Here is a 14,242-nt window from a genome sequence, read left to right on the forward strand (position 1 = left end):
GCATGTGTTCACTGCTCCCTCTGAGTCTGCCCCGGAACAGGAAGTAACCTGTTCTGGGGCAGACTCAGAGGGAGCAGTGAACACATGCGAATTGCGAACTCGGAGACAGGGCAACAGGCGCGTGCCACGGCACCCCCCCAGCGGCGTGCACCCGGGGCGGACCGCCCCCACCGCCCCCCCCCCCCTTGGTACGCCACTGCCCATCAAGGCAAAGATAGTAAAGATAATCAGGTCATGACAGCAGGTAGATAAAGGACTCAAGCTCAGCTGAGAGAAAGAGGAAGCTTTTGCAGGAGAAAAGACCACTAGTGGTAAAGCTTATACAGATAAGCAGGAGTGACTGCAGTACATATGAGACTACATTGTGCACAATGCATTGCTCACATACCACAACCGCAAGAAACAACTGCAGTACTAAAATCCTAAGATGTAAGAATAGCACATTTTGAAGCTATGCCATAAAGCCCAGCATAGGGCTGCTGGGGGCAGAACACTTATTAGTGCCAACGTGGGAGTATGAGAGGCTGATTCAGAATTCAGAATTTCTGCATCAGGCTGGACAAGGGGAGGGATCTCCCTGTTGACATGGGTCAGAGGCAGGAAATGGAACCCAAGGCAAATTTTTCGGGCAAAGAAGGAAATTATAATACATAGGGGGGAGGTAACTGCTGCCACCAGACCCTTCACCAAATTATCATAAACCTTCCTATTGTTCCGTCAACTTCCAGAGGCTTCTACCCTCTCTGGAAACTTCTAGTATGAACATGTGACTTCCTGATAGGTGATGGAACAGGAAAAACAACAGGTTCACAAAGGATACAACTGAGGCTGGCTCCAAGCTGTCTATCAAATCAGGGATAGAAGCCTAGAGATGAGAGCTAGAAATAAAGTGCAGGCAGTTTCTTCCTTCCTATTGGCTGCTAGGGTTGCCATAGGCCAGCAATGGAAGCACTAACGTAATGGCCTGAATGAACTGTGCACGGCATACAGAATTTAAAACAGCACAAACAATTGTTAAAATTCTCATTATGTTACACCCATAATGCTTTTGGCACAAGATTTTACATTCAACATTTTTTTTATTGTGGATTTAATTTTGCTTTCCTAAAGTTCCAGGAAAGGGATGGAAAGTAATTTCTAAAAGTATTTCTATGGGTAAACACACTTTCCCCATATAAATTCATGTTTCAAAATCTTGTGTGTGTAAGTTTTCCTGGATTAAGCAAAGGCTTTTCCAGGGGTGAGATTTACCAGCGGTTTATACTTGCATACTTTTGAAAACTTGTCATATACGTCTACAATAACTCTGAACATTTGTGCATGCCAAAGAGCAGGTATGAATGTGTGTGCATAATTTTCCTTGGATAATTTTCACTTTGAAAATCTGAAAATTGAGAAAAATATGTGCTTTGTTCAGTTATAAAATTATCCTATAAATCATTATGCCCAGAATGTGCTATTTCAATATTATGCAATCAACCTGACATTTAAGAATATTGTACTACCTTTTTTGGGTCATAATCAAATCTGATCCAGTACAATGTAAAATTATTTTACTAATCATATTTCTCAGCAAACAACCATATCATGATATGTATGAATCCTGAATAATGTAATATCTTTTTGTTTTATAGGGAAATTCACTATTATTCATGCCCAATGTTCTCAAGGTGTACTTGGAAAATGGACAGACCAAAGCTTTTAAATTTGAGACAAAGACAACCGTGAAGGTACTGTCATATTTTTCTAAACTTAATTTACCCTCCCTGTTTACTAAGCCATGCTTGCAGCTGCTGCGCTGCAATGCAGGCACAGACCTTTCAAAGTGAATGGGATGCGTCAGCATTAGCACACGGCAGCCACTAGCACGGCTTAGTAAACAAGGGGGTTAGTTTTGTGTTTTTCTTTAAAGAAAAGACTTAAGACAATTAAGTTTATCCTGATGACAGAAAGCCCATACAAACACAAATACAAATCCATACCTTGGGTCTGCTGGTTGAATTGGTAAAATATGTAAATTGTAAGAGACTCACATTTCTCTGCTGTGCTTGTCAATGACTTAGAACATTAAGGGGGCCTTTTACTAAGCCACAGTAGCGTTTATAGCTCACGGTAGAAATCAGCTGGTGGCAAATGCCGAGACGCCCTTAGGAATATAATGGACATCTCGGTGTTTACCGCCAGCTGATTTCCACCGTGAGCTAAAAATGCTACTTTGGCTTACTAAAAAAGACTCCCTAAAATTGCAGCAGAACGTTTCCTATTTTCCTTTCTAAATGTTTTAAATAAGTGCTGCTATTGTCTGAAGATATAAAAATTGCTCACTGTTATTATCTTCCTTCTAAGATCTGGGCAGTTAATGTTTATAAAGTGGCCTTTGACTTCTTAGAGGATGGCTCTCTTATTTTAACTTATTTTGTAGAATCTTCTACAGTTATTTCCACTCGAGTCATCCTTCTCGTCACATTTTCAGCAGAGAAGGATAAAATGCATGTATTGAAATCCTATTTCCTTTTTTGTGGTCAAAAAATCCAGATGTTCCTGAATATGGCAAGAAAGCCATACAGCTGAGGAGGAAACAGTTTCTGTATTTTTAATTAAAGGTTTTGCAAGTAGGGGGAACCTTAAAAAAAAAAATTCCCCTATAAATGTTTGGTATCTTGGCAAGGGAATCAATTTATCTTTTTTGACCTCTGTCATGACAAAAAAAATAGTATAGTTTTCCTATTTAGCATTAGGGATTAGATAAATTCAAATTAACATAACGCAACTATACAACCTGTATTCTCTACATCTCAACAGTTTTTGCTAATTATCTTGATTTCCAGTTTAATGATCTTAATTGTTCAAGCTTTCTTTGTCATGAATGAAGTTTAACCTATTACCTTTAGCTCTTATCATAGGACGAACTTTCCTCTTGTAACTTAACCTAATCTGTCCCTTTAGCCCAACTATGTATTTCTCCTATCCGGAACTGGTAATCACCACTTACGGAATTATGTAAGCCCCATTGAGCCTGCAAATAGGTGGGAAAATGTGGGATACAAATGTTATAAATAAATAAATAAGTCAGAAATACGAATGTACTACCAGATAGATTTGTTTTGAATCATCTTACTGTTTCGTTATTGCTTTCTCCCTCCCCATGATGGGGACTAAGTACATCAGACTACTATTATAGAAATTGATATTTATATTTCTTTTTCCTATGTAAATATTCTTGTTATGGATGTTAATTTCTGAATTCTATTTGGAATTTAAACTATAAAAACCTTAATAATAATTTAAAAATCGCAGCAGGACTCAGGTACTTAAACTACACACTGCATTTATTTTCATGTTCAGTTTCACAAAAATCCATCTTCAGACCCTCCTCCCCCCCCTAAAAAACCCTTTTATTTGAATAAGTGAAGAAAACATATAGAGCATGGCTCATGGAATTTTTTTGTAACGTGTGTGTGTGTGTGTTCGTACCATATAGTATCTTTTCCTCTCCCTAAGAGATCTTATGTGCTTGTCCAACACTTCGTCAAAATCAGACATTGTTGTCTCCACCCAACTTGAGACCATTCTACCTAAACACCACCCTTTCCATAAAGAGGTATTTCCTTAGATAACAACGGAGTCTATACTCTTTCGCCTTTATCCTATGCTCCCTCATTTAATAGGTTCCTTTTAGTTGAAAGAGACTTGCCTCCTGTGCAATTTTGCCATGGGGCTATTTAAATATCTCCATCATATCTTCCCTCTCCTGCCTTTCCTCCAAAGTGTAATTGAGGTCTTGTCTGTCCCCATATGCTTTATGGCAAAGTCTACTGACCATTTTAGTAGCTGTCCTCTGGACCAACTCCATCCAGTTTGCCTTTGAAAGGTGTGGTCTCCAGAATTGTACACAGCACGCTAAATGGAGTCTTACTAGAAACTTATACAGAGGTGCTATCACCATCTTTTTCCTGCTAGCCATCAGGGCAGCCGAGAGGGGGGCAAGATTCCCCGGGCCCGGGCTTCCAAGGGGGGGCCTAGCACGGGGGTCTCTCTCTCTTGCTTCTGCCAAGACCCGAGCGATCGCGTCCTGACAGGAGCAGAAAACTCCGGAACAGCTTGGCAGCTGGGGAGGACCCAGAGGAGCAACTCCAGCGCTGACCTTCTGCCCAGCTGAGTGGCAGCTTTTCCTCTCAGGGCGCATGCTTTGTTTTGAAACCGAGCATGCCCTGAGAGAAAAAGCAGCTACAAGGACGGGCAATCGGCAGAAGAGCAGTGTTGGAGGAAGATGTCTTCTGCTGGCAGGGCCTCTGGATCTTCGCCAACCAACAAAATATTTCAGCAACGATCTGGGGGAGGGGGGCCAGCAGCGATGATTATTGTGGATCGGCCACGATCTGGCGGAGGCGGCGGCCCTGCCCCGGACCCGGTTCAGTCTCTTGGTGGCCCTGCTAGCCATTCTTCTACCTATGCACCCAAGCATCCTTCTGGCTTTTGTTGTCAGCTTTCCTACCTGTTCTGCCACCTTAATATCATCAGATACAAACACCCACAAATCCCGTTCTTTTTTCATGCACTGTACAGTTCCCAAATGCACAGCCCTGCATTTTTTTAAGCAATAAATCTTAGCTGACAAATTCTACATTATTCTAAAAGCTTTGCTAGATCCTACTCATGCTATCCACACCATCAAGGTTCCACCCTTTTGCAGGTGTTGGTATTATCAGACAGCCCTTACACAATATTGCTGACAAAAATATTAAAAAGAACTGGACAAGGACCAATCATTGTGGCACACCACTGGAAACATACCTTTCCTTTGAGTTAACTCTGTTTATCAGTCCCCTCTGTTGCCTTTCTCTCAACCAGTTTCTAACAAAGTCAGTCACTCTCTAGGGCCCATTCTAAGGGCACTCATTTTAATTATCAGTCGCCTATACAGAATCGTGTCAAAGGCTTTGCTAAAATCTAAGTACACCATATTTAGCGCTTTCCCTCAATCCAAGTATCTGGTCACCCATTGTCTGACAAGATCTACCTCTAGCAAAACCATGCTCCTTTGTGTCTTCCAATCCACTGGATTCCAGAAACTAGGGTAGAACAAGTAGAAATGAAATGAATTTTTACTCTTTCAAAAAGTACAAAGACTAGGGGACACTCAGTGAAGTTACATGAAAATTATTTTTCTCCGAGAACAAGCAGGCCTTTAATGCTCACATGTGGGTAACACGGGTCCGTGTTTCCAGTCTGGAGCTTGTCTTTGAGCATGAGATGTGCTCCACCGCGCATGCATGAGTGCCTTCCTACCCCCTGCAAGAGCACGGGACCAGCAGTTCTCTTTTTTTCCATGGTGAGGAGAGGACACGTTTATTCCCACTCATCACTGCTGATTTGGCCTTCGGTCTTTTTTGTTTCTTCCTTTTTGTTTTTTTATGTACCTCTCTCAGGGTTTTTCTTTATTTTATTCCTTCCCTGTATTTTGTTTTTAGATTATTTTTTGCTTCTTTTTAAAGTTTTCTTTATTTTACCTTTCATTTCATCAAAAGTTTCCGGTGGCTTCAAGTGCTGCACTCGGTGCAATAGGACTATCTCTGGCAAAGACACCCATTCTTGCTGTCTTCAGTGTTTAGGGCCTGATCATACCCCTGCAAACTGTATTCTCTGTCTTCATATGAAGAAGGGAACACAGTTAGCCAGAGAGGCTCATGGAGAAAAGATTTTTGGAGCCATGTCCGAAGCCTCGATGTCGGTGCTGGCATCGGGTGCATCGATCCGTATGGCTAAGAGTCCCTTGCACACTGGGAGTGACCTGCATAGAGAGGGTCTCCACTTTCCTTGATGCCAGCCGCTGAGTTCTACTGTGAGCTAAAAATGCTACCGCAGCTTAGTAAAAGACCCCCCTTAGATATTTATGATTCTAAAATGGATGCACGTAACCAGAGTACAAACATTCTTTTCTCTATGTACTTTAGAACAGGTTTTACATTAGCAGATCCTGTTCTAAAATAGTAGTGGTACTTGAGGTGTCCCAACTTGGACATCTCAAATCTGATGTATGTCTGCTAAAATTTGCCTCATAGTATGTCACAAATTAACATTGATTAAGTCTCTTTCTCATATAACACTGTGGTAATTAGTAACTCACATTATTATCCAGTACAAATTGCATAGTAACCTGCTTGCATGCTTTCTGAAGTGTTTTGCACAGCTTTTTGCTATCTGCTAGTGCTTTACTTTGTTTTCTTTCATATCAAGTTCTTGATATTAAACTAAGTTTACTGATATGCAATTGGGATTGGAGAGGGAGCAGAGCAAGGTGAGAGTGTGCCCTGTGGATTAGGGGAGGGGGTTGGGCAGGAAGAGCAAGGTGTGAGTGTGCTGTGGGGGATGGGCAGAGCAAGGTGAGAGAGTGTGCCATGCGGATGAGAGAAGGGCAGAGAAAGCTGAGATTGATCCTTGGGTGTGGGGGGTAGAACAGGCTGAGTGTGCCACTGGTGTGGGGAAAGATAAAGCTTAAGAGTGTGCCATTCGGAGGTTGGGGGAGAGATACAGTGATACCTGGGGGTGTATGCCTTGGGGGAGGAAGAATAAGAGGTAGAGGTGTGTGAGGGGAGGGAAAATGAGAGGTGGGAGTATTGCATGTGGGAGAAAACTTTGGGGGCAGACAGAATTAGGGCCTTACTAGGAATTAGAAAGAGAGAGAGAGAATTGCAGTTGGAATGAGAAATGGAACTGGGGAGGCTGGGCCTGAGGAGAGAAAAAGCAGGGGGGGGGGGATTTCAGGCTTAATGGTGGGGAAGTTCTGTGCAAAAACACTACAAAATAAACAATGCAGAATTTTTAAAATATTGTATGTATAATTTTCAAAAACTTTGCACAGAATTCCCCCAGAGGTAACAATTGCATGATAGTACACACAGTCGTGAAATGGTGTGCACTACTGAGCAATTGGGTGCACTATTGCAGGTAGTATGTAAGACATTAAAATAAATAAATAAACCATTTGAACAATAGTGTACACTATTAATGATATTGTCCTTCAAAAGAAACACATTTTTAAAAATCTCAAATGAAATGAAAAATCCCATAAATGGTAGGCAAAACTGCACAAAACAATAAGCTTTCATCTCTTTGGATGGTAGGCTAACAAAGGGGGTCTGGTCTTTTACTAAGAGGGGCATTTTCAAAAGAAACGGAGGCGGGGAAAAGCTCATTTTCGAAAAAAGATGGACGTCCGTCTTTCATTTCAAAAATACCAAGGACGTCCTTAGATTTGGACGTCTTTGACTTTCTGCAATTTTTGAAACCAAAGACACCTTCAATACGCCCCCGTGACATTTAGATGTCCTTGCGACGGACTTCAGTTAGAGACGTCCAAAATCGGGTTTTGATTATACCGATTTGGACGTCTGAGAGATGGACGTCCAAGTGCCGATTTATGTCACTTTTTGGACGTCCATCTCTTTCGAAAATGAGCCTGCAAGTGATTTTAGCTCATGGTAGAAATGAGCTGGCAGTAAAAGTCGAGATGCACATTATACTCCTATGGACGTCTCATCGTTTACTGCCAGCTGATTTCTACTGCAAGCTAAAAATGCTACTGTGGCTTAGTAAAAGACCCCCATAGAAAAGAAAACATTACCATATTCTGTATTATAATTTGATGTGTGGAATATGCTGGAATTACTACCTACTTGTATTAAAAGAATTTATTATTTTGTCTCTTTTTTTAAATTGCAGGATATTCTCCTTACACTGAAAGAGAAACTCTCCATTCAGAGCATTCAGCACTTTGCTTTAGCTTTGGAAGAACAATACAACATCTCCAAGCTGTACCTCCTGCATGAAGAAGAGCTCATTGAACAGGTTTATATTCTTGTACACTTGAAAAAGGGTGAAAAACATCATCTTAAAAAAAAAAAGTTTTTATTTATTAATTTTAAATCTTACATATCACTAAAGTATCATTGATGTTAGAAATATCAGAAAATAAAGAAGAGGAAAAATACACAAGATCACGAAAATAAGGATCCAAGAACAAGAAATGAAAATTAAAGAGGAAAATCTTAATTAAACTGAAAGGACATCCACTCTGGTAAACAGACCTCTATTGGCCCACTACAGTACTGAGAATTTTACAGGATTAAACCAAAACCAGGGCTTTTTTTGAGGGGGTACTTGGGGGTACTGAGTACCAGCACTTTTTCCAATTATTTGCTAAAATTGACCCATGGACCCCAAGTTTTAATGAAAGAGCTCAGGCTCTACACACCAATTCTGCCTTGTCATAAATTCTGTGACTGGTTGCAGGGGGCCTGGCTATTGTGGAGTGGATCCCTCAGTGATCACCCCACCCCTGAAGGATGGCCTAGCATTTGAGTACCAGCACCTTTTTTGCTAGAAAACACGAACTGACCAAAACCCTCAGTTCTTCTTTCACTACAATAAAATCTTCTAACTGCTTCGGATAAAAAAAATAAATGAATTGTTTAGCATCATATATAATCACACAATTGCAAGGAAATCATAAAACAAAATTGGCTCTCAGGACAGACTCCTAGATCTAAAGCCAGAATTCCTGGTGCTGCTTCTGTGTATCTCTAGATAAATTGGGAAAGATCCCATAAACAGTCCATACATATGGCAGAAATAAAGACGAAGGACAATGTTAAGATGTGGTTCAAACCAAAAGTCATCACTTCTAAAGACAGTTCTAGAAATTCTGTAAGATTAATTACTAACAGTTCTTGCACTTGTTTCCCCAACATTCTAGATCTTCCTATCCTAGCCATGTGTTGAACTTTAACAATTGGAGGTACGGACTCACCAGACATCTTTAAAACTCCAATAAGATATTTCTTAACTTTCTCAATTTGAGGAATCAATGGTGACCTAGGGAAATTCAAGAATCTTAAATTATTCTTCCTTGTCATCCAACCAGACCAGTCCAGAGGAATGGGTCAGAAAAAGAAAGTAGTTCTGAGTGATTCCTCCTTTAAGGGCAGTGTGTAGTAATAGAATGCTCAGTATTTTTCTGTCTCCAAGTGGATGGTGGTTGTAGGTATAATAAATAATTCTTATGGGAACAGCTCCCCACAGATTACTTATGCCAAGGTCCTAATGGAGTGGAGGAGTGACCTAGTGGTTAGGGTGGTGGACTTTGGTCCTGAGGAACTGAGTTCGATTCCCACTTCAGGCACAGGCAGCTCTTTGTGACTCTGGGCAAGTCACTTAACCCTCCATTGCCACAGGTACAAATAAGTACCTGTATACAATATGTAAGCCGCATTGAGCCTGCCATGAGTGGGAAAACACGGGGTACAAATGTAACAAAAATGTGCAGAAATCTAAGCAAATGTTCCGGACTCAGTCTAGGGAAGATAGAACCTTGGTTGGAACCTGGCCAACTTGCTGTTCGAGAAGTGAAACCAAAGCCACGGCTGTAATAGATTAGATTTATTATAGATAAAGGAAAGGTACAAATATAGAATCACTCTGCAACAAGGCTTAGCAAAAGTACAAAAATATATATATCTTGCTGATAAGAGAACTATAAAATATATTGCCACTAAACTATACACAATGATTCTCACTGGGTTACTAGCAGCCTTATTTTCGAAAGTGATGGGCGCCCAGATTTTGACCCAAATCGGGAGATAGGTGCCCATCTCACAAAGGCATCCAAATCGGTATAATCGAAAGCCGATTTTGGGCGTCTTCAACTGCACTCCGTCGCGGGAATGAACAAAGTTGACGGGGGCGTGTCGGAGGCGTGGTGAAGGCGGGACTGGGGTGTGTTTATCAGCTGAGGAGAGATGGGCGCCTTCAGCCGATAATCAAAAAAAGAAATGTGTTTTTAGCACGAATTTAGGTCACTTTTTTGGACCCTTTTTTTTCACGAACAAGTCCCAAAAAAGTGCCCTAAATGACCAGATGACCACCGGAGGGAATCGGGGATGACCACCCCAATGGTCACTAACCCCCTCCCACAAAAAAAAAACAACTTTAACAACTTTGTTTTCCAGCCTGTATGCCAGCCTCAAATGCAATACCCAGCTTCATCACAGCAGTATGCAGGTCCCTGGAGCAGTTGTTAGTGGATGCAGTGGACTTCAGGCAGGTGGTCCCAGGCCCATCCCCCCCTACCTATTACACTTGTGGTGGTAGATGGGAGCCCTCCAAACCGCCCCCAAAACCCACTGTACCCACATGTAGGTGCCCCCTTCAGCCATAAGGGCTATGCTAATGGTGTAGAGTTGTGGGCAGTGGGCTTTGGGGGGATTTGAGGGGCTCAGCACCCAAAGGAAGGGAGCTATGGACTTGTGAGGTATTTGACTTTTTTTTTTTTAATTGTTACAAGTGCCCCCTAGGGTGCCCGGTTGGTGTCCTGGCATGTGAGGGGGACCAGTGCACTATGAATCCTGGCCCCTCCCACGACCAAATGCCTTGGATTTGTTCGTTTTTGAGCTGGGCGCCTTCGGTTTCCATTATCGCTAAAAAACAAAAACGCCCAGCTCAAATCCGCACAACTCCAATGCATTTGCCGGGCACAAACTGTATTATCGAAAAAAAAGATGGTCGGCCATTTTTTTCAAAAATACGGTCTGTCCTGGCCCTTCACGTACCCGTTCTCGGACATAGACGCCCATGGAGATGGGCATTCGTGTTCGATTATGCCCCTCCACGTAAATTACACAACCTGATTTGTAAAAGAACTGATACTACATCTTATGCAAAATACAAGTTAGCAGCTTAATCCCTGACCACGAGTTATGACATAACCGATCTTACTTAGATAAATACCACTCACTAATCCCAAACTAGGAAGTAAATCACAGTTATCTCACCATGCTGTCTGTACTGCAGTCTTCCGATGAATGGGGAGCAGATTTCTTCTTAGACTCGAGCTATCTTCCCAGCTAGTCTTCGTCCTAGATGTAGTGCAGGTCTCTCTGCAGAAAGCAGGTGTCCGTCACTCAGTGTTGTTTCTCAGAGCCAATATTTGCCACCCGGTATTTGCACCGGTTACGTAGGTCACAAGGTTAGTACCACACACAGTCTCGGGCTCTCCCCGAGCCTCCTAACCTTGCAGGGTTACTCAGGTCTTCTTGCCAGTTCCCCCTCCTCTTATGGTCTCTGACTAACTTTTTTTTCCTCAGTTCCCGCTTTCTTAGTACCTCTCCATCAGGTGACAGTAGGGAACCAATCCTCCTCTTGTCCAGCTCACTCCCTGGGCAAGAAACATCCCTTGTTTTGTGTGACCCTGAAAGTGTAACTTCCTGGTCTGCATCCCTGACTCTAAACAGGCTTTTTGGAGCCATGGGTCTCACTCCCTTGTCAGCTTCTCATGGAGATAAAGGGATGGTTATCCACAGAACGTCCTTGGATGAGACATGCCTGCCAGTAATTTTCCACAAGCTGAAAAGCTGGATCTTGCTGAAACAGAGATGCTCAGGTCAGAGGTTGTAGACTCCATCTTGATGTATTATGATGAATTAGGCTTGTATGAACCAAGACCAGCTCAGGTGAGATCACAGGGAAACACCCCTACATGGTTGGACTGTTCAGCTTTTCCCTAGTGCTTTTCAGCTAGCTTCTGATCTAGTTGATTAACCTTATCAATTGAGCAAGGAGATTCATATTTGAGGAAAATTGCTCCTTTTATTTTTGTTGTTTTAGTTCTGGAGCTGGGGCGACACTCAGTGGTGCCGAGTCCCTCCCCCCTCCCCACCACCCCCTTGGAGAAAAGCAATTCGTTCATAATTTCTTGCAGCGGAGATATTCCTTGGAGTTGCAGAGTTCCTCACTCCCTCATCCTTCACTTTTTTGTTAGGCAAGGAGTTAAAAAAAAGTTCTTTTGCTGTCTGAACCGCTCTACTGCCAGTTGACTCTTATGAGGTAAACTATCTTAGCTGGCAAAGAGTCAGCTTTCTTTGACATGGGTTTCCAGTAATCTTGCTTTGGTTCGTTGTACTATGTCTTCAATGGTACAGTCCTAGCTTATTTACCTTTTGGCGCCATATCTTGTGGGATCCAGTGGAGCGGTAACTTCACTGCTCGAGGGTGACTTCTATTTCCTTGAGAGGCTAAACCCTCCTTTATTAGAATTAGAATTTAGAATGTTTATTTATCAGGCTGAGAATCTTGTGCTCCTCTACTTTTATTAAGTCAGTTTGTCTGTTGGTGGCCAGCCTGGCACGATTCGGTTCTTGGACTTCTGTCAAGTCCTAAGGGTTATCAGGAGATAGCTCTCACCTGTAAATAGCTAAGAATACTGTAAGAGTAAGTAAATTAGACAGGAGTCTATTGAAAGCCAGCCCTGGATCCCTTATGTAGCTTGCCTGTATAATTCGGTGCTAGGATATGTGAAATGATTTAGCCCTTCCTCAGATCTATCTCTGTGGGCTCAGTTACGGTCTTAACAGATTCCATTTTACTATTCTCCATACAGAATCAAGGCTGAGAATAGCAGAAGTAATTACCAATATTCAGAGTACTCTTGCCTGATGCGCAAAGAGAGAATTTCTATATTTCAGGCTTCAGATGCAGTAAACTTTGGAGCTTGATTCTATTGTGGGGTCTGGCACAGGTGCCTCATTTACAGAGGTTGATGCCTCTTGGTGCTGCTGAAGCTTACACAGTTTTAGAGCTACAGAATCTTTTTGGTTTTGGTCCTTTCAGAAGTCTGCTCTTGTCACGACTGTGGTTGTGACCCCTCTCAGACTCACTTTGTTTCTGGCGGTCAGCTTCCGAGCTGGCTTCTGTCTGATCTTCCTGAGTTAGCTCTGTCTCTGTCTCTGTGTGCTGGCTGCTTCCAGCAGAGCTCTAATTGCTCCACTATACTGCACCTGTGTGTGTTTAACCTCTCTGTGCTTCAGTATGCTTTCTGCCTGTGTCCTGTAGTTGTGACATCATCAGTCAGGGCCTTGATAAGGAAGTGGTGTTCTTCCATTCAGGACCTTTGCATTGCCAAGGGTCATCAGGTTAGTCAGTGTGCTGTTGCACGGTTTTCCTAGCCTTGTTCTGTGGGCTCTTGCTCTTCTGCTTTGTCTTGCTCCTGTCTGTGGGCTTCCAGTCCTTCTGTTTTGCCTTGTTCACTGTCTGGTTTTGTTTGTGGCTGCTTGGCAGCCTTCAAGTCTTGGTTCTGTTCTGTTGCCTGTGTGTGGAGCTCTGGTCTGTCATTCTGAGTGTCCCTAATTAGCTCTCTGTTGTGCAGGTGGTCTGCTCCTGTTCTACCCTGTCTGCTTTCAGCTTTCTTCCCTCTGTTTGGGACCCCTGCTTCTGCCAAGCTTGTATGTATATCTTGAACCCCTGCTTCTGCCATGCTTGTGTGAATATCCTAAACCCCTGCTTCTGCCAAGCTTGTATGTATACCCTAAATCCCTGCTTCTGCCAAGCTTGTATGTATATCCTGAACCCTGCTTCTGCCCAGCTTGTGTGTATATCTTGAACCCTGCTTCTGCCAAGCTTGTATGTACGCCCTGTCTGCCTAGTCTGTCTGTGAATCCTGATCCAGTCCAGCTCCATCCTGTAAGTCCTGCAGGCCGCCCGCACCCAGGGGCTCAACCTCTGGGGAATGGTGGCCAGTGCAGATGAAACCTGGAGCTGCTCCAGTCAGGGCCGTGCCAACATGGTAAGTGAGGTAAGCATGGCAGGAGGGTGCCGTCCTCTGGGGGGGCGCCCCGCCGCGCCATGCTTACCTCACCCTCCCGCGTCCCAACTGCCCACCCTCTTCTTCCCCCAACAAGATCCCTTTGAAATTTACCTCCGTCCGGCAGCGAAGGCGCACCGCAGTGAAGGAGGGCGGCGCTCCCAACATCTCTACTAGTCTTCCCTTCGTTCAGTGTTCCGCCTTCTTCTGATGTTAAGGAAATGACGTCAGAAGAAGGCGGGACATTGAGCGAAGGGAAGACTAGTAGAGACGTCGGGAGCGCCGCCTCCTTCACTGACGCTATGGCGCGCCTTCGCTGCCGGACGGAGGTAAATTTAAAAGGGATCTTGGGGGGGGGGGGGAGAAGAGGGCGGGCAGTTGGGACATGGGGGGGGGGGGGGGGGGGGGGGGGCGCCAACTGATCTCCTGCAGGGGGGCGCCACAGACCCTTGGCACAGCCCTGGCTCCAGTTCTGTTTGCCTCCTGTTATCCCAGTTCTGTGGTTCCAGCATTTGTCTGCCTACTGCCACAGTTCCAGTCCTGTCATTCTGGCCAAGTCCATTCCAGATTCCAGCTCCAGCCTCGCTTGTTTGCCCAATCCCAGCTGGG

At 43.6% G+C, this 14,242-nt stretch overlaps 1 protein-coding gene across 1 annotated transcript in view; it reads left to right on the forward strand.

Annotated features, from left to right (window-relative positions):
• Positions 1-14,242, forward strand: part of FRMPD1 (FERM and PDZ domain containing 1) — a 360,497-nt gene that overhangs the window by 179,639 nt on the left and 166,616 nt on the right. Inside the window, 2 exon segments of the mRNA XM_030194418.1 lie at positions 1,635-1,730; positions 7,723-7,848. Coding sequence (XP_030050278.1) covers positions 1,635-1,730; positions 7,723-7,848 — 222 coding nt within the window.

This window comes from Microcaecilia unicolor, chromosome 2, assembly GCF_901765095.1.
Source record: "Microcaecilia unicolor chromosome 2, aMicUni1.1, whole genome shotgun sequence".
Lineage (NCBI taxonomy): Eukaryota > Metazoa > Chordata > Amphibia > Gymnophiona > Siphonopidae > Microcaecilia > Microcaecilia unicolor.